Source organism: Entelurus aequoreus, linkage group LG11 (genome assembly GCF_033978785.1).
Source record: "Entelurus aequoreus isolate RoL-2023_Sb linkage group LG11, RoL_Eaeq_v1.1, whole genome shotgun sequence".
Lineage (NCBI taxonomy): Eukaryota > Metazoa > Chordata > Actinopteri > Syngnathiformes > Syngnathidae > Entelurus > Entelurus aequoreus.
In genome coordinates this window covers 26,725,057-26,749,454 of record NC_084741.1, presented here as the reverse complement: position 1 = coordinate 26,749,454, position 24,398 = coordinate 26,725,057, and the positions used below count along the sequence as shown (strand labels likewise).

Here is a 24,398-nt window from a genome sequence, read left to right as displayed (position 1 = left end):
TTGGAAACAGCAAGTAACCTTCGAAAGAGCACATCTGAGTCCATGTGAACCTGTCTAGATACACTAACTCCAGCTGATGTTTTCACGTCCTTAAAGGTTGCACATTGGTTTCTTTTCTCTGGGTCCCAGAAGCTCTTTGTTCTTTTTGATTTTGTCAGACGTTGTTCAATAAAGACGGCATTCTGCTTTGCACCATCTTGGGGGAAGTTTGAGAGCTCTTTTGCAACTTTCTCTGATGCAACCTGACCACTTGCAATATTGATCAGTTCCTCAGGAACACTATCAAGGTCAAAGGGATTCTGCTTCTGCTCCACAGCTTCCATTATCTTCTGTATGTCTCTCTCGTCTCTGTCCATTCTGGATGCTCCATGCTCCTTGTGTGCTCTCGGGCTCTTTGCAACATTGTCACAAAGCTCTTTCATGCCATCTACATATGCTGTGGTCACATGTCTTGTCATTAGCCATCTTGTGAGAGCTCCCTTCCGTAGTGTGAAGCCAACAACTCCACCCTGACTCTTGCCTTCTCGGTTGATGGTTTGCTCCAGTGCCTGATCAGTAGCCACACAGTTGAAGCTTCGATCCTCAGACCGGCGAACAACAAATCCCCCTTGTTGCAACTGTAGAACACCACCAAGGGAGTGAAGTAAGCAGTGCAGGCAATACTGCTCTCTACTGGTTTGGACAACTAACTCTATTATGTTCCATTATGCAGTAATGACTTGACCAAAAATAAATTCAAGTGGTTGTAGATATTTTTTAAGGTGTTCTATTTAAATTTAAACTGATTCTACTGGATATTTTTTTCCATATTAACTGTATATGGTGTCATGTGAAATATACTATTATTTATTGCATCATAAATAAAGAGTAGCGCTTACCTCTAGTGACTTACTTTGCAGTAACATTGAATCGGTCAACTTTCTTGTCACCATTGATAATGGGCTGTGGAGACTTGATTATGTTGAGTATGAGCTGTGTGCCCCATCCCCCGGTGATGTCAAACGGTACAGTACAATACATTGTTATGCAATGCAACATATTCTTTTATTTGGGACAGTTTATATATTTAGTGATAAATGATAATAGTATTTACATATTTGGCATTGCTGGATTCATCACAACCATGTGTCAATGTTTCACTTTCTTTCATTTGGGACACCTCATACACTTAGTGATGTAACACACTGACTATACATGCTATATTCATATATTTGGTATCACTGGATTCAGCACAGCCCCATCTTTCCAAAAAGCCATGATGTGTGTGTTTATGACAATACCTGGCAAAGCAACTACAAAGTAAATTAGAATATTCTGCATAGATATTCATTTTTTGTATGTCCGCTTATTTTAGGCAAGTGTTCAAAGGTCTCTATATGTTACACACATCAAGATATTCACATCCAGTTTTTTCTAATAGGTAAAGCAACTTCCTGACCACAATTATGTCAAGTTTCAAAGCTGTCAGAGCTTGTGTTATTAATCTACATAAGTTTATATGGCTTAACTCCCATACGGCCAGGCTGTATTTTTGTTATTTTTTAAGTTTGGGGTGTATGACAATATGTATCAATTTAACAATGTTTGCAGTAAAATATTTTAACCTAAGAACCCATTTCATATATGGTAGACCTTAGAGATGAGGAAAAACATTGTTAGATCTTGTTCTGCCTCCGGTAGGGGTATCTCAAAAACTAAAGCCCTTTTTGACAGTTAGTCACTAGCCTATTGGTGCAGGTGAGCGAGCGAGCGGCTTCTGTTGAAACGACGGATGACACAGTTGGTTTAAGCCTGGTTTGTATGGCAGAAAATTACCAGTTTTTATAGATAAAAGTTTTTTTTAGTCATATTTTTGGTGTGGTTACAAACAGTTTTGCTCAATAAAGTGATTGATGGAATTCTTCTCGACAGATAATTGAACTGTGTTGACAAAGATTGTTTTATTCATTGGGGCCACTCTTGTTGTCACCTGTCACTCACAGAGTTGCATTGCAAAATCATACAGAATAAATTGTAATGTGTTTATTTTGTTTAAAGTTCAGATGGGATTTTTGATTTTCTGCGCAGCATATATTTTCTGCGCAGCATATATTTTCTGTGCGCTGAGGACAATTGCGCAGGCGCGCACCTTAGAGGGAACGTTGCTGGCATGGTATGTTTCCTCATGCAAAACGTGTGTCCAATTTAAACATATAATATAATCAGTCTCATGCCTCTGTTGTTGCTGTGTCCACCTTTATACAAACTCTGTTTCCATATGAGTTGGGAAATTGTGTTAGATGTAAATATAAACGGAATACAATGATTTGCAAATCCTTTTCAACCCATATTCAATTGAATACACTACAAAGACAAGATATTTGATGTTCAAACTCATAAACTTTTTTTTTTTGTTGCAAATAATAATTAACTTAGAATTTCATGGCTGCAACACGTGCCAAAGTAGTTGGGAAAGGGCATGTTCATAACTGTGTTACATGGCCTTTCCTTTTAACAACACTCAGTAAACGTTTGGGAACTGACGAAACTAATTGTTGAAGCTTTGAAAGTGGAATTCTTTCCCATTCTTGTTTTATGTAGAGCTTCAGTCGTTCAACAGTCCGGGGTCTCCGCTGTCGTATTTTACGCTTCATAATGCCCCACACATTTTCGATGGGAGACAGGTCTGGACTGCAATAAGTGTTTGATGAGCATTTCTCAACTTTATCAGTATTTATTGCCACCTTTCCCAACTTCTTTGTCACGTGTTTCTGGCATCAAATTCTAAAGTTAATGATAATTTGCAAAAAAAAAAAATGTTTATCAATTTGAACATCAAATATGTTGTCTTTGTAGCATATTCAACTGAATATGGGTTGAAAATGATTTGCAAATAATTGTATTTCGTTTATATTTACATTTAACACAATTTCCAAACTCATATGGAAACGGGGTTTGTAATTACGGCAAATTTGTACAATTTAAAGACAACGTATTGTTTTCTGGGTTTATCACAATTGTGCTGCCTCTAAGATGTAGGATAGGATAGGATAGGATAGACTATTTATTCCACAATAGTGAAATAATGTGGTTGCAGCGCAGATACAAAAAGTCGACAAAAAATAAAGTCAAAAACACATGAAAACAAGAGGGAAACATTAAAGAATACAAATGACATAAAAGACAATAAAAGTGCATAAGGCTGATGCAACCAGCTACCAATTCAGTTGTGATCTACCTATTCACAAGGGTTACCTCTAATTTGGACATACCAAATAACTAACACATGTTTGGACCACACAAGTACAAACTTGAATAAAAATGTTTTAGTTTAAAGAAATGCCTCAACATGTGCCTAAATATATGCTTGTACCTTGTCCAGTGCAGATTGTACCACAGTTTCACTCTCGGCATCAAGAGCAGATGTTGCTTCATCCAGCAGAAGGATTTTGGGGTTACGGACAAGAACTCGAGCAATTGCGATTCTTTGCTTCTGTCCTCCACTCATCTGAGTCCCTCGATCGCCAACCAGTGTCTCAAACTTCTGCTCAAGGACAACAGTCTCATCAGTGGAAAGTGTCAGTAAAATATGTTTATAAGTAAAGTCACAAATTAAGCCCTACATCAGGAAGGTTCATTATGAAGTCATAAGCGTTGGCCTCCATGGCAGCTTGCTCTATCTCCTGCTGCGTCACGTCGGTTCGTCCGTATCGAATGTTCTCTGCGATGGTGGTAGCAAAAAGGACAGGCTCTTGACTCACCACTCCAATTTTCTCTCGCAGGTAGCGGACATTCAGAGAACGGATGTCATGGCCATCAAAATATATCTACAAAGAGATGACAAGAATATTATTTTTGAATTGTCTTGATTATTAGAAATACCTGGATAATCAAAGCATGGATGGACTGGTTAGTTCTGTGGTCGGGATTCATCAGTGTTAATTTATTGTCAATTAATATATTTTTAGAGTAAGGATATGTACTTACAGACCCCTCTTGAATATCGTAGAACCTCTGCAACAGCTGGATTGTGGTGCTTTTTCCACAACCACTTCTTCCTACTAAGGCAATGGTCTGTCCACTCTTCACACTCAGGGATAAGTTGTTTAATACCTGCATAATACGGTGTCAATTATAGAACAGTCAAATATCAGTTAAGTTAAACAGTGTCAGTGAGGAGCTTACTCTGACTTCTGGCCTCGAGGGGTAGTTAAAGTGGATGTTCCTGAACTCAATGATTCCATTGATACGGTCAGGTTTGTAGCCGTGTTCTGAATAGCTGTCGATGCTTGGTTTCTATAAAGTAAAATAGATAGATAGATAGATAGATAGATAGATAGATAGATAGATAGATAGATAGATAGATAGATAGATAGATAGATAGATAGATAGATAGATAGATAGTACTTTGATTCCTTCAGGAGAGTTCCCTCAGGAAAATTTTAATTCCAGCAGCAGTGTACAGAATGGAGATCGAATTTAAAAAGTAAAAAGTAAATAATGGGGGTATAAATGGAAACAAAATAGAAAAATATTACAATAAGAATAAAAATAAAAAGCAACAATGAGAATTAAAATGTAACAGTAAAATAAGAATATAACAAGAGAAACTAGGCAGTAGTGACCATGTTATGAAAAAGAATTGCACTGTTATTGTTTTGCATCCCCTGTCATCCTAGTATCCCCCCCCCCCCCCCCCCCCCCCCAGAGAGGAGTTGTACAGTCTAATGGTGTGTGGGACAAAGGAGTGTTTTAGTCTATTAGTCTTGCACTTGGGATGAAGCAGTCTAGCACTGAACAGGCTCCTCTGGCTACTGATAACGGTATGCAGAGGGTGACTGGCATCATCCAGGATGCTCACTAGTTTTTCCACAGTCCTCTTCTCTGCCATCGTCACCAGTGAGTCCAAATGTTGGCAAGGAAAATAGTTTTAAAGGTGTATTGAGTGGCTGTTCCATCCGGTTAGCAAATAAGCGAAGAGAACGTGCTGTACGGGGCTCCCGAGCATTTTTAGCTATTTGATTCATATTAGCACCAAAGACGACACAAAACACCTTTTTGCTGAGATATTACGACCCCTGGCTGTTTGATGCTGATGGTCCGCACTAGGCAGAAGGAGAAAGGGCAGGAATCACCCGACAGGAAGGCAGCCACTATGTCGGACTGCCATGGCGGCTACGATGCCCTACGACCGGACCTTGATAAGCTCCGAGCTGTGCTGTTATCAGACTTGACATCGACCCTTACTACATGCATGGAATTCTTGTGCATTTCTCCCTGAGTTAGCTTTTACAAAAACAAGAGTTGGAAAATACAATGGCATTGTAAAAAAAAGTACTAAGTAAGAAATAAATATATAAATATGTTGTATTAACAGGTAAATAAATAAACTAAACTGTACAGACGTTATACACTGTGTCAGTAATACAAAAAATAAGATTTTCACCCTGAAGTTCAGAATTAGCTCCTTTATCTTGTCTATGTTCAAAATTTAGTCCTTGTCCTTTCCATAGACAGTGACTTTTGGACCAGCTCCCGGTAAGAGGATTCATCCCTCCCTCTGATGAGGCCGAGAATGGTTGTGTCATCTGCATATTTGATGATGACGCTGTTATTGTCCTGGGGGGGAGATGCAGTCATATCTGTACAGTGAGAAAAGTTTAGGGCTGAGACACCAGCCCTGGGGGGTTCCTGTGCTGATTGTGAGATCAGCAAAGACCTTTGTTCCCATCCTCACTACCTGTGCTCTGTCTATAAGGAAGTCCAGTACCCAATTGCAGGTGGGTGAAGGTACTCCAAGGTTTTTCAGCTTACCAACAAGCTTTTTTTTGTACGAATGGTGTTAAAGACGGAGCTGTAATCCAAAAAGAGTAGGCGTGCGTACAAGTTGTTAATGTCCGGATGTTCCAGTGTGGAGTGAAGTGCCACGGCCACCGCATCGTCCACCAATTTGTTGGTGCAGTAAGCAAACTGTAGGGGGTCTATAATGTCTGGAATCACAGAGTTGATGTGGTGAAGGACCAACTTCTCCAGACACTTCATAGCCACCGTCGTGAGTGCCACTGGCCTTAAGTCATTCATCATGATTGTGTGTATTTTTTTAGGGACTGGAACTATGACAGATGATTTAAAGGCCTACTGAAACCCACTACTACCGACCACGCAGTCTGATAGTTTATATATCAATGATGAAATCTTAACATTGCAACACATGCCAATACGGCCGGGTTAATTTATAAAGTGCAATTTTAAATTTTCCGCTAAACTTCCGGTTCGAAACGCCTCTGAGGATGACGTATGCGCGTGACGTAGCCCGGGGAACACGGGTATGGCTTCCACATTGAAGCCAATACGAAATAGCTGTTTTCATCTCATTCTGGGTGTATTCTGGACATCTGTGTTGGTGAATCTGTTGCAATTATGTTCATTGCATTATGGAGAAAGAAGCTGAGCAAGCAAAAAAGAAAGTTCTTGGTGCAAAGCGGACGTATTTTTCGAAGGAAGTCAGCAGCAACACAACACAGGCGGTGTTTCATTGTTTACATTCCCGAAAGATGCAGTCAAGATGGAAGAACTCGGATAACAGAGACTCTAACCAGGAGGACTTTTGACTTCGATACACAGACGCCTGTAGAGAACTGGGACAACACAGACTCTTACCAGGATTACTTTGATTTGGATGACAAAGACGCAGACGTGCTACCGTGAGTATGGAGCTTTGGCTTCCAAACATTTGATCGCTTGACCGTACGTGCGCGTCACGTACGTAACTTTGTTTAAATATACAAGCTTTATGAACCTTGGGTTAGGTGAACGGTCTTTTGGGCTGAGTGATTGTGTGTGTTGATCAGGTGTTTGAATTGTATTGGCGTGTTCTATGGAGCTAGGAGCTAGCAGAGGAGCTAGGAGCTAGCATAACAAACACGTAGGTGTTTTTATGCAGGATTAATTTGTGGCATATTAAATATAAGCCTGGTTGTGTTGTGGCTAATAGAGTATATATATGTCTTGTGTTTATTTACTGTTTTAGTCATTCCCAGCTGAATATCAGGTACCGTGAGTAGCAGCTGCGCTTCCAAACATTTGATCGCTTGCCAGTACGTGCGCACAAATCTTTCATCCTCGCTCAAATTAATGGGGAAATTGTCGCTTTCTCGGTCCGAATCTCTCTCACTTCATGCGGCCATCATTGTAAACAATAGGGAACTTTGCGTATATGTTCAATTGACTACGTCACGCTACTTCCGGTAGGGGCAAGCCCTTTTTTTAATCAGATACCAAAAGTTGCGATCTTTATCGTCGTTGTTCTATACTAAATCCTTTCAGCAAAAATATGGCAATATCGCGAAATGATCAAGTATGACACATAGAATAGATCTGCTATCCCCGTTTAAATTTAAAAAATGGCATTTCAGTAGGCCTTTAAAGGTGTGGGATGGTTTCCTGCATGAGAGAGATGCTGAAGATATCTGTGTACACCTCTGCCAGTTGTTCAGCACAGGCTTTTAGGACTCTTGGTGCCACCCCCTCAGGTCCTGTAGCTTTGTGGGGGTTAACCTTTTTCAGAGCCTGAAGGACCTTTGTGTGTGTTACTTGTAGTGCGGTTTCCTCTGGGTTATGGGGGGGACTTTGTGGGGGTGTTGCTGTTCTTTCTGTCAAATCTGACATAGAAACTGTTCAGTGTGTCAACAACTTCAACTTTGCTTATGTTGCCTCTGTAATTGGAGATGGACTGTATTCCCTCCACATACTCCTTGTGTTGTTGTCCATGTAACAGTTTTCAAGTTTTAGAGAGTATGTTCTTTTGGCATGTTTGTACTCCCCGGCGTTCCCTGACTTGAAAGCTGAACATCGGCTCCTGATCTCCTGAAGTTTATGAATCTCACTTCTCTGACGGCTGAGGATTATTTTCAAACATTGTGCCCTACTGAACTCTCCCATATTGCCAGGTAAAAACAGTATTTAGCCTATATTATGAGTTAATATAATAGTTTTCCTGCTGCTGTGTGTGGGGTAGGGTTGTATGGTATACCGGTACTAATAAAGTACCGCGGTACTAATAATAAAAAATGATTCTATGCTGTCTGAAAAATACAGGTACTTTTTTTTTGTCTGCATGCTGCTGTGCGGCCGTGACGTACAGAGCGAGTCACTTTAATATCGATCATGATACACACAGCACGTCATCATACTTGCCAACCTTGAGACCTCCGAATTCGGGAGATGGTGGGGGGTTCAGTGTGGCGCATATTTGTAACAGTGTTAAAGTTGTTTAAACGGCCACCCTCAGTGTGACCTGTATGTCGATGGACAGTTGTTGGTCTGGTCCAGCTGACCGGGGACGTTTCTTGTTGATTTTGGGTGAGCAATCCATTTATGTTGAAATAGCTTTGCTCCAAGCTCCATATTTGTAGCGTCCAAATCGCTTTCATCCCCCTCTCCTGACTCATCTTTCAAGCGTTTTTTTTTCTTATATTTAAAATTGCAAAAAAAATATTTGTGTTCTTGTCTCTCATAATGATTGTGAACAATAGGCAACATTCCCCCCAAAAAGTGCAGTTGCCCTTTAATGCAAAGTAACAAAGCCCCTGTTCCCGATGGCTACCCCACAGAGTTATTTAAGAAATTGAATCGCAAACTCGCCCCACTTCTCCTAGATGTACACTGTGAGTCAATCTCTCTCTTACTTAAGAAGGATAGAGACAGTTTTGCCAGACATTTTCTCTAAGGAGCAGACAGGATTAATTAAAGGGCGTCATTCTTTCTTCAATATCCGAACATTAATGAACATAATTTTTTCGATCCCAAAGTCAAAACATCCTGAAGTTGCGATATTGTTAGATGCTGAAAAGGCCTTTGATCAGGTAAATGGTGGTATTTATTTACTGTTCTTAGAAATTGTGGTTTTGGTGATTGCTTTAGCTCATTTCTTATATACTGACCCTTAAGCAAGTGTTTTAAGTTTTATTCGTCACATGCAGAGTACACCACAGTGAAATGCTTTTTTCCATGCTCTTCAGGTATTGCGTACAGTGGGATCCAAACACTAGTTACAGAATCTAATACACTAAATACAAAAAAAGACACACATTTGAATAGCTCTAATGTACATTAATTACAAGACAATAAGTTGCACAATAAGTTACAGTAGTTATGGTAGAGGTATCAGTACAAATAGAAGTACAGTAGTCAAATACAGTACCAGTGCAATATCTAACAATATAATATAATATACAGTATAGGAAGCAACAAATATTAAGGTGTCTACAGTTCTTTGGCAGTTGAGTAGTGACAGTAGTATGAAAAAAGGTAATGGAACAGTATGACTTCTTTATACTCTTGTTTTTACATTATTTACAGACATTGAATGACCAGTATTGTAGTCCGGTAATTATAGTGGTAAGTAAAATGATTCTGGTGCGTGCGGTTTTGTGCAATTGTGATAAGGTGTTAACTAGCGATGCAGGTGAGCAGTCTGATGGCTTGGGGGTATAAACTCCTCCTGAGTCTCTCCGTGTTGGCCATGAGACTCCGGTAGCGTTTGACTGACCGCAGCAGTGAGAAGAGGCAGTTGCTTGGGTGGCGGTATGCAATACGTGTGCAACTGCATCGTCAGTTGATCTGTATGCAAATTGCAGGGGGTCTATAGTGGGGGGGAGGGCGGAGCATATGTGGTCTTTGATTAGCTTCTCAAAGCACTTCATGGCTATGGGGGTGAGGGCTACGGGGCGGTAGTCGTTGAGGCAGGCAGGGGCAGATTTCTTTGGAACAGGGACAATGGTGGATTTTTTCAGACAGGTTGGGATGACAGACAAATATGTCTGTGAATACCGGTGCCAGTTGGTCAGCACAGACTTTTAGGACGCAACCGGGGATGCCGTCTGGCCCTGTGACTTTCCTGGTATTCACCATCTTAAAGGTTCTCCTCACGTCGTGTTCTTTTATCCTGAATGCTGAGTCTCCATTGCCAGTGGCCATACCCTCTTTTGCGGCGTCATGAAGGCTGCTGTTTGAACTTGCAGCATCAAACCGTGCATAAAAGGTATTTAGCTCATTTGCCAGGGAGACTTCAGCATTCACTGTGGGAGGGCTGCCTTTGTAGTCTGTCATCGTTCTGAGTCCTTGCCATAAAGCTCTGGAGTCGGCCTGCTGAAATTTAAACTCTACTTTGTCCCTGTATCATCCCTTTGCCTGCTTCACTACGCGCCTGACGTCATAGCAAGCTGTCTTGTACGCGTGCATGTCGCCGGTCGCGCGCCCTCCGCTGTAGGTTGGTAAAACGTTGGTAATACCGTTTTAAGTTTTGCCTTATTAAAGTCTCCAGCAACTACAATAGCACCATCAACATGAGCTGTCTGGAGTTTATTTACCTGGTCGTAGAGCTCTGAAAGTGCGGCCTCAACGTTGGCCTGGGGTGGAACGTATACTCCGATGAGTATGACTGATGTTAGCTCCCTTGTTAGAGGGAACAGGCGGCCTTTGATGATTAGAAACTCCAGGTCCGGTGAGCAGTGTTCCCCTATCTTCTCCACACTGCGGTCCACACCATTGTTTATTCACCATAAAACACACGCCTCCGCCTCTCGATTTCCCCGACGACTCGTTCCTGTCGCTCCGGTACACGGAGAAGGGCTCCAGGCTGATGGCGTGGTCTGGAACCTCCGGTGTAAGCCAGGTCTCAGTGAAACACAGGACGTTACAGTCTCTGATGTCTCGCTGGAACTTAATCCTCACCCTGATGTCGTCCAGCTTGTTCTCAATTGACTGGACGTTGGAGAGCAGGATAGAAGGGAGAGGCGTCCGGCTCGCACGTCTTCTGACGCGGTTCCTTATTCCCCTCGGGTGCCACGGTATCGATGGTGTGTCCGCCATTCTCCTTTGTTGTTGTTACCAGCGTTGCCATGGACTATCAATTCTGCCGTCAGTTGCTTCAAGAGGTCCGAGCTTCGTTGAAGTTGGTGAGTTGTTTTTGAATTTATGTCCAGAAGAGTATGTCGGTCGTAAACAATTGTTGTGCCGTTGGTTGAAGTAAAACAAACAAAAAAACTACACAAATTAACCAAAATACGCAAATCTTGTGACGAGAGCGTGGAGAGGCAGCCGAACGGAGCAGCGACATCTTGGTATATAAGTGGAGGAGATACTAGAGCTGATTATTTTCCACCAACATTTGGGACACAACAGGGCTGCCCATTAAGTCTCTTTAAAAACATTGTGTTACGCTTGCGAGGCATAGTGATGCCGGAGGTCGTCTTTTCAAATTGCAGAGGAATGTCAGGAAGCGGCTTGCAGGTAAGAATAAATTATTTATTTTAGTTGCAGACCAAAATATGCTGCTCGGTGCCCACGGCACGGAAAACAAAAGAGTAGCCAAAAGATGCTAGTAACAAAATACAGACTATGAGCGTAAACGAGAGCGTAACTTGCTGCATGAGAGCAAACAAGACCACCAGGCCGAGTGAGGCCAGCGCGTAAACTAAATAGCCCTCTGATTAGCGCCCGGGCAACAGGTGCGCGTCCCGAACACTAACCAGAGGCAGGTGTGAGCAATCTGTAGTCATGGCAACAGAAACTAACAAAACTCAAGGTGCTGAAAACACGTGACAAGAAAACATAAACGGAAATATGATCCGGGCAGCGGATCATAACAGTACCCCCCCCCCCCCCCCCCTTAAGGGACAGATTCCAGATGTACCCTGGAAAAACTAAACCCCCCCCAACTACAAGGCAGCTCACAAGTCAAGGGAGGGTGGAGGGAGGTCTTGGCGGAGGGTCGCCAGGCCACCTGCCCCTGAATCCACCGGGGAAGGGTCTGGTGGCCAAAGGACTGGTGGCGGTGGCTGGGCAGGGGGGTTGCGGCTTAGCACGCCGAAGGACTGGTAGCGTGGCCGGGCAGGGGGTTGCGGCTTGGCTGGGCGCAGCTGTGCTACCTCCGTAGCACAGCTCCCAGCACTAGCCCCCCCCCTCAAGAAGCGGATACCAGACGCGTTCTGTGCTGTCTGGAACAGTCTTTAGGGGTGGGTGGAGGGAGGTCAGGAGGAGGGCAGAATCCTCCCCTCCAAATTGTCTATTTGCACCCCCTTCTAGAGACTGGGTGGGAGAACAGGGGAAAAAATATGTGCTGTGGGCGGAGCAATAGTTACTGGGGGCGGAACCAAAGTCACTTGAGGTAGAGCTTGAAAGTCAGGTGGTGACTGGGACTGACTAGACCTAAAATTTACAAAAATGTCCTGATAGTGTTTAATTATTGAATTAAAGTCCTTAGGAAGTGGCTGACAGCAAGAATTAACAGAATTTTAAAAAATGTCTTTGTCCATGACGTCATCAAAACTGGACGGGGCAACGCCATCAGGGAGCGTGTCATCAGGGGGTGCCGACGGAATGACGTTATAGCTGAAGTCCCCGTGATTGACAGGCCAGTCAGAGAAATCTTTGGTAAAGTGATCGATGGAATTACCAGACCAATGAAGAGGGGACTCCTGGGCTGCTTGTAGCTGTCTGTGCCCCGGAGGGAAAAATTGCGGGATTGGAGCGTCTTTGCCGCGAGCCGAAGTCTTCTTGGGTGACTTCCGCTTTCGCTGACGCGTTCGGGCTGGCTGTGAGCGGACATCCCTGGGCCAGATGGAGTCGATTTGGACCAACGAACCGTTAGGCCCCCACAAAAGGTCTTCGCGCTCCAAAGGGGAATACCGGAGAGTCTCTGTCTCCATCGCCTTTAAGACCAGCTACGTCTCGTAGCCGGAATCCTCCACGCCCTCTTCGAAAAGACTGTCGGCTGGTGGTCTTCTGTTACGCTTGCGTGGCATTGTGATTCCGGAGGTCGTCTTTTCAAATTGCAGAGGGATGTCAGGAAGCGGCTTGCAGGTAAGAATAAATTATTTATTTTAGTTGCAGACCAAAATATGCTGCTCGGTGCCCACGGCACGGAAAACAAAAGAGTAGCCAAAAGATGCTAGTAACAAAATACAGACTATGAGCGTAAACGAGAGCGTAACTTGTTGCATGGGAGCAAACAAGACCACCAGGCCGAGTGAGGCCAGCGCGTAAACTAAATAGCCCTCTGATTAGCGCCCGGGCAACAGGTGCGCGTCCCGAACACTAAAGATTAAGATTAAAGTACCAATGATTGTCACACACACACTAAATGTGGTGAAATTTGTCCTCTGCATTTGTCCCATCCCCTTGGGGAGCAGTGGGCAGCAGCGGCGCCGCGCCCGGGAATCATTTTGGTGATTTAACCCCCAACTCCAACCCTTTGTTGCTGAGTGCCAAGCAGGGAGGTTATGGGTCCCATTTTTATAGTCTTTGGTATGACTCGGCTGGGATTTGAACTCCAACCTACCGATCTACCAGAGGCAGGTGTGAGCAATCTGTAGTCATGGCAACAGAAACTAACAAAACTCAAGGTGCTGAAAACACATGTGACAAGAAAACATAAACAGAAATATGATCCGGGCAGCGGATCATAACACATTGTTCTTTCAATCATTGAATAAGCTTATTACATCATGCATTTGGGGAGGAAATCACCCCAGAAATAGTAGGAAAATACTATAAATTAGTACATTTGGAGGGGGCATTGCCCTACCAAACTTTACCAAACTTTAATGTGTTACTACTGATCAGCTAATCTTCAAAAAATATCATAACTGTTATGATACGAAAAGGGGTAGGAAGCTCTGCCTCCTCCTATTGGCATGTTCGAAATAAACTGAGACCATGACCCTCACCACAACAGTTCCATGCAGTTAACACCTCCTGGAGATCTATTGACCCAAAATATTGTTCTCTCTCTGCGCTGCTGTGTTTTCCTCTCCCAAATGCCCCCTTCAAGCACACCGAAAACCCGATTGTATTGTTTTGGTATCAGCTTCGCCGCCATTTCAAATTCTTATCCTCATCTCTGACAACCACCTATCTCCCACGGATTTAGATGTGTCATGTACTCTGTGAAAGGAAAAGGCTTTAATTGTTTCCTGGATTTATATGAAAAGGATGTTTTTTCAGTTTTACAGTCCTGACTAAAATTCGGCCTTCCACACTTAAATTTTTTTTGTTACTTACAAGTAAGACACTTAATTCGCACTCAGTATCTATCCTCTCTTTCCTTCACCACCCCCTACTTTGCCCTAGGAAAAATTCTTGAAATTAAATTCCAATCAGAAAGCTCTATATCCGGGGTATATAGCGGTATAATGTCCTCCAAACCTGTACTCAAAAAGATTTAAATGTGAATTTCAATGATGACTGGCGGGCTAAAGCAATTGATAGAATGAGCTCTACATCATCATGTGCTTGCCTAGGGCTCATACAGTTGAACCCCCCTTTTCTAAAGCCAAATTGGCAGAAATATATACCCTGATTTTAGACGATAGGCGCAGTCGCTGTGGCTTTGCCCCTGCTTGATGTTTTTTCTCTGTCCAAAACTGAACAATTTTTGATGTTTTGATTTCAAAACACTGACCTGCTTGTAAGTTGCTCCTTTTTATCATCGGAAACCCTTCAACATTAACTGTTAGTGCTATTAGTCCTCCAAAATACGTTCAGGCTTCAACACTCTAATGCGACACACCTCAAAATAATAACTGAACAGACATTTTTCTAATTAATTGGAAGCAGATCTCTTATCCATCCATCAATATCCTATTAACATACTTTAGCCTGGTTGAACTATTCCAAGTTGTACTTTTATTATATTGCTTCATAATAAATGCTTCATGAAATTATTGTGGTGTGAAACTGTATCATCTATTAAGGGCCTACTGAAACCCACTACTACCGACCACGCAGTCTGATAGTTTATATATCAATGATGAAATCTTAACATTGCAACACATGCCAATACGGCCGGGTTAACTTATAAAGTGCAATTTTAAATTTCCCGCTAAACTTCCGGTTGAAAACGCCTTTGGATGATGACGTATGCGCGTGACGTAACCAGTGAAACAGAAGTATCGGACCCCATTGAATCCAATACAAAATAGCTGTTTTAATCTCACAATTCCACAGTATTCTGGACATCTGTGTTGGTGAATCTTTTGCAATTTGTTTAATGAACAATGAAGACTGCAAAGAAGAAAGTTGTAGGTGGGATCGGTGTATTAGCGGCGGACTACAGCACCACAACCAGGAAGACTTCGACTCGGATAGCAGACGCGCAAGCCGACGCTAGCCACCGACCGCACGGATGATCGTGGTGAAGTCCTTCGTCCTTCCGTCGATCGCTGGAACGCAGGTGAGCACGGGTGTTGATGAGCAGATGAGGAATGGCTGGCGTAGGTGGAGCGCTAATGTTTTTATCATAGCTCTGTGAGGTCCCGTTATAATAAGTTAGCTTCAATGGCGTCATTAGCAACAGCATTTTTAAGCTTCGCCAAGCTGGAAAGCATTAACCATGTATTTACATGTTCATGGTTTAATAGTATTGTTGATTTTCTGTCTATCCTTCCAGTCAGGGGTTTATGTATTTTGTTTCTATCTGCATTTGAGCCCGATGCTATCACGTTAGCTCCCTAGCTAAGTTAGCTTCAATGGCGTCGTTAGCAACAGCATTGTTAACCTTCGCCAGGCTGGAAAGCATTAACCGTGTATTTACATGTCCATGGTTTAATAGTATTGTTGATCTTCTGTCTATCCTTCCAGTCAGGGATTTTTTTTCTATATGCAGTTAAGTACGATGCTATCACGTTAGCTCCGTAGCTAAAGTGTTTCGTCGATGTATTGTCGTGGAGATAAAAGTCACTGTGAATGTCCATTTCGCGTTCTCGACTCTCATTTTCAAGAGGATATAATATCCGAGGTGGTTTAAAATACAAATGCGTGATCCACAATAGAAAAAGGAGAGAGTGTGGAATCCAATGAGCCAGCTTGTACCTAAGTTACGGTCAGAGCGAAAAAAGATATGTCTTGCACTGCATTCTAGTCCGTCACTCTAACATTCCTCATCCACAAATCTTTCATCCTCGCTCAAATTAATGGGATAATCGTCGCTTTCTCGGTCCGAATCGCTCTAGCTGCATTGAAAACAGGAAAATATGAGGAGGCGATCAACTGACTACGTCAGGCTACTTCCGGTAGGGGCAAGGCTTTTTTTATAAGAGACCAAAAGTTGCGAACTTTATCGTCGTTGTTCTATACTAAATCCTTTCAGCAAAAATATGGCAATATCGTGAAATGATCAAGTATGACACATAGAATGGATCTTCTATCCCCGTTTAAATAAAACAATTTAATTTCAGTAGGCCTTTAAATGTTCTGCTATGTGTTGCTTCCTTCGTAACTAGTGTGTTCCCAACATTTGTATTTTGAAATTAATATAAACATGTAGAAATGTCAAAGAGTTTGTGCTTTCCAATCTTAGTAATGTTTCTTAAAAGCTATTTTCCAAATGAAAAATCCAATACATATTATAAAGGCAGAAATCAATAGAAAGGCTTGTTTTTGTTCTGCGTAGCTCAGACGCAATAAACTTAGGATGAGAAAATGTACCATTGCTTACATTGTCAATGATGTTGTACACCTTGTATGCAGATCCTCGAGCACTGGCAAAAGATTGGATGTTAGGTGACGTCTGACCCAATGCAAACGCTCCAAGAAGCAAAGAAAATAAAACCTAACACACAAGCATTATTGTTAGCTTTCCACTTCTATTTGAGCGCTATTGTTAAATGAAAATGTAATTTGTAACATTTAACATACTAGCATCTCTACTTACTGCGAGGACAGTTCCCACAGTGTACTCATTACTCAGAATGAGTGTGCTCCCATACCAGAAGGCTGGAGCAAAAGCCAAGAAGTACATCAAATAAGTGAACCCAATGATAACATTAGCACTCAACGTTGCCTTTAATCCCATTTTCTTAGCATACTCCAAGTGCTTTTGATACCTGTGAAGCATCAGAAAGACAAAACAAGAATTGTTTCAATTAAAACAAAGCTGAAGATCGAAAATACTTATGGATAGCTCAGGTGACACTGCTTTTTGTATTCTTGAACAATCTAATGGAGACCTGGGCATTTATTGTATATATGCATGTATGTATGTATATATATGTATATACTGTATATATATATACAGTATAAGATATATGTAAGATATATATATATATATATATATATATATATATATATATATATATATATATATATATATATATATATACATATATATACACACATATATATGTATACATACACATATATACTGTATATGTACATGTATATGTATATATACATATATATACACACATATATATGATACATACACATATATACTGTATATGTACATGTATATGTATACATACACATATATACTGTATATGTACATGTATATGTATACATATATGTATGTCTGTATAGCTGTAAAAATTGCTGTATATGTCCTTGTGTCCCTTTTTTTAGGAACACGAATACAAAAACACAATTATGTGTAATTGAATGCTAAAAACCGGAAGAACTTTGAACATGTCACGAGGGAGGTGCTGGACATTGAGTCCGAGTGGACCATGTTCCGCACCTCTATTGTCGAGGCGGCTGATTGGAGCTGTGGCCGCAAAGTAGTTGGTGCCTGTCGTGGCGGTAATCCTAGAACCCGTTGGTGGACACCGGCGGTGAGGGATGCCGTCAAGCTGAAGAAGGAGTCCTATCGGGTTCTTTTGGCTCATAGGACTCCTGAGGCAACGGACAGGTACCGACAGGCCAAGCGGTGTGCGGCTTCAGCGGTCGCGGAGGCAAAAACTCGGACATGGGAGGAGTTCGGGGAAGCCATGGAAAACGACTTCCGGACGGCTTCGAAGCGATTCTGGACCACCATCCGCCGCCTCAGGAAGGGGAAGCAGTGCACTATCAACACCGTGTATAGTGAGGATGGTGTTCTGCTGACCTCGACTGCGGATGTTGTGGATCGGTGGAGGGAATACTTCGAAGACCTCCTCAATCCCACCAACACGTCTTCCTATGAGGAAGCAGTGCCTGGGGAATCTGTGGTGGGCTCTCCTATTTCTGGGGCTGAGGTTGCTGAGGTAGTTAAAAAGCTCCTCGGTGGCAGGGCCCCGGGGGTGGATGAGATCCGCCCGGAGTTCCTTAAGGCTCTGGATGCTGTGGGGCTGTCTTGGTTGACAAGACTCTGCAGCATCGCGTGGACATTGGGGGCGGTACCTCTGGATTGGCAGACCGGGGTGGTGGTTCCTCTCTTTAAAAAGGGGAACCGGAGGGTGTGTTCTAACTATCGGGGGATCACACTCCTCAGCCTTCCCGGTAAGGTCTATTCAGGTGTACTGGAGAGGAGGCTACGCCGGATAGTCGAACCTCGGATTCAGGAGGAACAGTGTGGTTTTCGTCCTGGTCGTGGAACTGTGGACCAGCTCTATACTCTCGGCAGGGTCCTTGAGGGTGCATGGGAGTTTGCCCAACCAGTCTACATTTGCTTTGTGGACTTGGAAAAGGCATTCGACCGTGTCCCTCGGGAAGTCCTGTGGGGAGTGCTCAGAGAGTATGGGGTATCGGACTGTCTGATTGTGGCGGTCCGCTCCCTGTATGATCAGTGTCAGAGCTTGGCCCGCATTGCCGGCAGTAAGTCGGACACGTTTCCAGTGAGCCAAGGCTGCCCTTTGTCACCGATTCTGTTCATAACTTTTATGGACAGAATTTCTGGGCGCAGTCAAGGCGTTGAGGGGATCCGGTTTGGTGGCTGCGGGATTAGGTCTCTGCTTTTTGCAGATGATGTGGTCCTGATGGCTTCATCTGGCCAGGATCTTCAGCTCTCACTGGATCGGTTCGCAGCTGAGTGTGAAGCGACTGGGATGAGAATCAGCACCTCCAAGTCCGAGTCCATGGTTCTCGCCCGGAAAAGGGTGGAGTGCCATCTCCGGGTTGGGGAGGAGATCTTGCCCCAAGTGGAGGAGTTAAAGTACCTCGGAGTCTTGTTCACGAGTGAGGGAAGAGTGGTTCGTGAGATCGACAGGCGGATCGGTGCGGCGTCTTCAGTAATGCGGGCGCTGTATCGGTCCGTTGTGGTGAAGAAGGAGCTGAGCCGCAAAGCAAAGCTCTCAATTTACCGGTCGATCTACGTTCCCATCCTCACCTATGGTCATGAGCTTTGGGTTATGACCGAAAGGACAAGATCACGGGTACAAGCGGCCGAAATGAGTTTCCTCCGCCGGGTGGCGGGTCTCTCCCTTAGAGATAGGGTGAGAAGCTCTGTCATCCGGGAGGGGCTCAAAGTAAAGCCACTGCTTCTCCACATCGAGAGGAGCCAGATGAGGTGGTTCGGGCATCTGGTCAGGATGCCACCCGAACGCCTCCCTAGGGAGGTGTTTAGGGCACGTCCGACCGGTAGGAGGCCACGGGGAAGACCCAGGACACGTTGGGAAGACTATGTCTCCCGGCTGGCCTGGGAACGCCTCAGGATCCCCCGGGAAGAGCTAGACGAAGTGGCTGGGGAGAGGGAAGTCTGGGCTTCCCTGCTTAGGCTGCTTCCCCCGCGACCCGACCTCGGATAAGCGGAAGAAGATGGATGGATGGATGGATGAATGCTAAAAACGTTATGTCAGACCACCTACAAAAACGAAATGGAATTTTACCGTTTTTTTACCGAATGAGACACCCAGAATGTACATGAAAATAAAGAATGTGGGATTTATAATATCAACCATGAACAATGAAAAACACTGAATATTAACAACATATGAACATCACTCATCTTTTACTTCTCAGACCTCCTCGATTTACATATTTTACAATCAAGCAAAGGCTAACAAAAATGCAACAAACCAAGCAAAATAGGAACACAAAGGGTAAAAAAACATCAAATCTGTTATATTACTTTTCTTCAGAACTTTGTTGTAAAAATAAGCTTCGGCATCTGTACTTGACACTCACGTTCCAGGCTGGCTGCTCTGTAAACAAACCCCGCCTACTCTGTTTCGAGCCTCATCTGCCTGGAGCTGCTGTGACAGATTACTGTAATAACCCGAATATCATTCTAAAGAGAAGATTCCAACCATTGGAATACTTTCAATAGTTCAAGATTTACGGTAATCTGAAAACGTTACTGTACATCATATCGGTTTCAATGTTAAAGGTTTTTAAAAAATAATTTTGAAACGCCGAGACTGCCGTATCCAGCCCACAACCATATTTTGCACAGGTATGATCTAATGAGGCAATACGAGAGATGATGTTAGGTTACAAGAGAAGTATTAATTTCATGCTCAATTCTGGCACATTGATTTTATAATATAATGTGAACAAGAGAATGGTTGTAGATGGATGTACATTTACATCGTCAACATCCTGGACTAACCTGTCAATCTCTTTCTGCTGACCACTGAAAGCAAACACAGTTCTGATCGAAGAAAGTACCTCCTGTGCCACGGCCCCTGCTTTAGCATAGGCAGCCTGTTCTTTAGATGTGAATGATGTCAGCATCTAGGGAGAGACATACAGTATAAGCCTAGTGAGATGAGGCTTGCTCTGTAGATGAAGGCGGCACCAAGACCAAAATTACCCCACTGAAAAGTGCAGCTGTAAGACCTAACAAGGGGCAGATAGCCAGGACGACCAGAGTGAGCTTCCATCCTTTGCGTATGCCAACAACAAAGGAAAAGATGAAGGTGGAAATGGATTGGAGCAACATCCCCACTTTGTCTCCAATACCTTCTTGGATCTTGTAGACATCTCTATCCGTGTAAAAGAAAAAACACAAAACAATGAATTATTTCAACATAATATACAAATGGAACCCACACATAGTTAAATTTGGATTGTGTGTAATATTGGTAATATTGTAAGTACGATAGTTAGTGGATGTTTCTATCATAGTGCGATTGACCAATACTATTGAAATACTATTTTGGAATTACAATAAGAAACCTCTATTGTGCACATGAACCACGTTGCAGTAGAAAGTAATTAGTAAGTATTAACAATAAATCATTTTCACGAGACAACCACACACAGCAAACTGATGGCAACAATAATCTTGACTTGTGTGAAGGGATGTTGATGCAAAATTACATTACTGAGATGTTGGTCAAACAACAAAAAATGGCTCATTTACCACAAGAGAGGTCTCAGTTTTCAGTGCCAAGCCAATTAAGTTTATGAGTGCCTTTGATAATACCGTTCATGTCAAAACCGCTAGTTCAGTTTATTTCAAACATGCATACAATACAATTACAATGTAATGCATCACATATCTCCAGTTGTTTCATTACAGCACACCGAAAAGGAGTAGGAAGAAGCAGAGCTTATTTAATTCTACCCTTTTTCATGGCATAGCAGTTTTATGCCATTTATTGTTCTCTGTAACAGAACAGCAAATAAATAATAAATATTTTTGTAAATACATATACCATAAGTAAAGTAAAAAAACATTAAATTCATAAATAATCATTATTACATATTTTTTTAAGGTTCAATATGTTATAATTGTTCGTCTTTGTACTTTGTGAAAACTTGTAATTTGAACAGTCTCTTAAACTGAATTATATTAGTGCTTTGTTTGATTTCTTTGCTTAATCCATTGCATAATTTAATTACACATACTGATGTGCTAGAGGTCTTAAGTGTTGTATGTGCATACAAATGTTTGAAATAAGATTTTCCTCTAAGGTTATATTCCTCCTCTTTTGTTGAGAAGAATTGTTGTACATTCTTGGGTAGCGGGTTATAGTTTGATTTGTACAGCATTTTAGCTGTTTGCAAATGCACCAAGTTGTTGAATTTCAGTATTATTATTACTATTATTCCAATAGATCTTTTTTGTAACACCATTAGTAAATGAAGCGCACATTTGTAATTTTTTCCCGATATTTCTACACAATAACTCAGACATGGTAACACTAGTGAGCAGTAGAGAATATGGAGTGAATTTTGGTCCAGACATATTTTGCTTTACTCATTATTGACATGTTTTTTTGCTACTTTATGCTGTATACTTTTTACATGGGGTTTCCAGTAGATTTTATCATCTATTATTATACCCCAAAATGTTTCTTTTTCCCTTTCAATATCTACTCCGTCTATTTGTATGTTTGACTTTCCTCTCTACTGTTACCGAATAGCACTATTTTAGTGATGCTGAGATTCAAATATGGTCTGTTTTTGTCAAACAATTTTTTATTTGTTAATTTCTTCTGTTAATATTTGAATTAGCTTCTATGTGTTGTGTCTTGAACAAAACACAGTTGTGTCATCCGCAAATACCAGAGGTGTGGACTCGAGTCACATGACTTGGACTCGAGTCAGACTCGAGTCATGAATTTGATGACTTTGGACTCGACTTGACAAAATGTAAAGAGACTTGCAACTCGACTTAGACTTTAACATCAATGACTTGTGACTTCACTTGGACTTGAGCCTTTTGACTTGACATGACTTGCTACTTTCCCCAAAACCCAAAGATTAAAAAGTTATTTGGGAGCGCTCCGCTCCGTGATTTTCCTTTTCTTCGTCTGTCTATCAGCGTGTTGTTCCTGTCAGCGTGTGTGCTCTCAGTACAACAGCCAATCAAATTAGATCTACGCTGTTTTCATCACACAGCTCTCATCCAATCAAATTGCAGGACAACCAATGAAGAAGAATTGTCAAACAATGCGGCAGTGAGAAACAATGATGCCAAAGTTAATTTCGTTCGGGTATTAAAACTACGACTCGGTCAACAAAAAACGAATAGCCCTATGCAAATCATGCAGTTCGAATATTATAGACGGAGACGTAACAACTTCCAACTTCGTTCGACATTTGAAGATGCACAAAGAAGGGTAAGTTTTGAATGTAAGCTAACGTTTATTGGCTAAGTAACGTGACTTTTATTTGCTGTGTAGTTAAATCAGTGAGGCTGTAAACTCACTGCTAACGTTATAACCATAGACATCTTATAAGGGTACGCAGCATGGAGCGCTACTGCCTACAGGCGCGACGAGACGCGGGGCCGCCATCTTGGAGTGGTGATCCGCTCCACTAGTGCAATTCATTTGGCAGGAGCAATGAACTGTCAGCGCATTTAATTCATCTTACCTCACTGAATACCACTGATTTTCACGCGCTTTGTTGTCATACGTGTAGCTATGATAAAGGACACATGTTTTGGCGTGTTTTATTATTCATAGTTTGCTTAACAGTAATATAATATTCTTATACGCTATAAGTGACCAGACGTCCGAGATCAAAACTGGGAATATAATCCCCAGAGAAGGGGGAAAAAAACGGTCAGCTATTTTTAAATTGAAGAAACAATATGATTAGGTTATATATACATGTGTATATCCTACATAAACAATGTATGAATACATTAGATATCTATATATCTTATAGACTGTATCTCTGTTGCTGCAGCAGCAGAGAGTGTATTCTGTCTTGACACTTTGTATTGATATTTTGTATTACATTCTTCCCTTAAATGATCATGTTTACAGTGATTGTTATATATGTATTTTTTATGTATGTCGCTTTGGATAAAAGCGTCTGCCAAATACTTCAACATAAACATATATAAACACCTGAAAGTCTTTATATCAGCTAAAACCACCAATCTGTTTCACTGGATTCAGAATAAAACCAAATGCTGTCTTACCCAACAATGTTAGTATTTGAATATTGTTACTTGAAGACTTATTCCTGGTTACAATTATACTGTTAAGAAAGTATTGTCTTATATTTTGCCTAAAATGAGAATGCATCATAATCACTGGCGGCTGGTGAATTTTGTTTTAGGTGGGGCTGAAAGTTTGTAAACCAAACCCCTTTAGGGGCGTCATCATCCCACAGAAGATTTATTTGTGATTTTCACATACAAATATTGAAGATCTTTGCTCCTTCTCAACTCTGTGGTAATGTTATTTTCATAAAATACAACCAATAGTACATTAATGTTAAATCTTACTTGTGAAAAGTAATCCCCCGATTCCTATTTTCAACAGTCCGCTCATTTGAGCAGGAAAACGCTGAACACCAGCCCGGCATCTTTGTTTTCCACCTGTCAACTGTCAGTTTAGGCTACTCGCCGGCTCCTCATCACCACTTCAAGATGCAAATTGCTCGCGTCACAGCAACCAATGCTGCGTCTACTTATAAGATGTCTGTGGTTATAACGTCATTGCAAACACGGCAATCTGTTGCGTCCACTGCAGTTCGCTACCTTATTCATACTTTTTGTGATTTTTTTTAAGCAGGGTTGCATGAGGTACCTACAAATAACTGAGGTACCTACAAATAACGTTACGTTAGTCAATGTATCACACACAATAACGTAACGTTAGACGGCGGTCAGCAGCACCGCGTATTTTAGCCACCTACAAAAAGACAAACATAGTCAAATAAAGGTCAGTTAAAATGTATACTATATTAAGAATATGTGTACATATTGCATAGGGCCCTGACATCTAAAAAGTACAACTCTGTTCATTGTTATGTTCATG

At 42.0% G+C, this 24,398-nt stretch overlaps 1 protein-coding gene across 1 annotated transcript in view; it reads right to left on the bottom strand.

The window, feature by feature from the left end:
- Window positions 1–24,398, bottom strand: part of LOC133659918 (ATP-dependent translocase ABCB1-like) — a 139,186-nt gene that overhangs the window by 50,670 nt on the left and 64,118 nt on the right. Inside the window, exons 8-15 of the mRNA XM_062062783.1 lie at window positions 20,486–20,657; window positions 20,282–20,406; window positions 16,694–16,865; window positions 16,478–16,591; window positions 4,165–4,275; window positions 3,967–4,092; window positions 3,603–3,806; window positions 3,353–3,523 (exon numbers count right to left, since the gene is read on the bottom strand). Coding sequence (XP_061918767.1) covers window positions 3,353–3,523; window positions 3,603–3,806; window positions 3,967–4,092; window positions 4,165–4,275; window positions 16,478–16,591; window positions 16,694–16,865; window positions 20,282–20,406; window positions 20,486–20,657 — 1,195 coding nt within the window. The remainder of the gene's footprint in view (window positions 1–3,352; window positions 3,524–3,602; window positions 3,807–3,966; window positions 4,093–4,164; window positions 4,276–16,477; window positions 16,592–16,693; window positions 16,866–20,281; window positions 20,407–20,485; window positions 20,658–24,398) is intronic.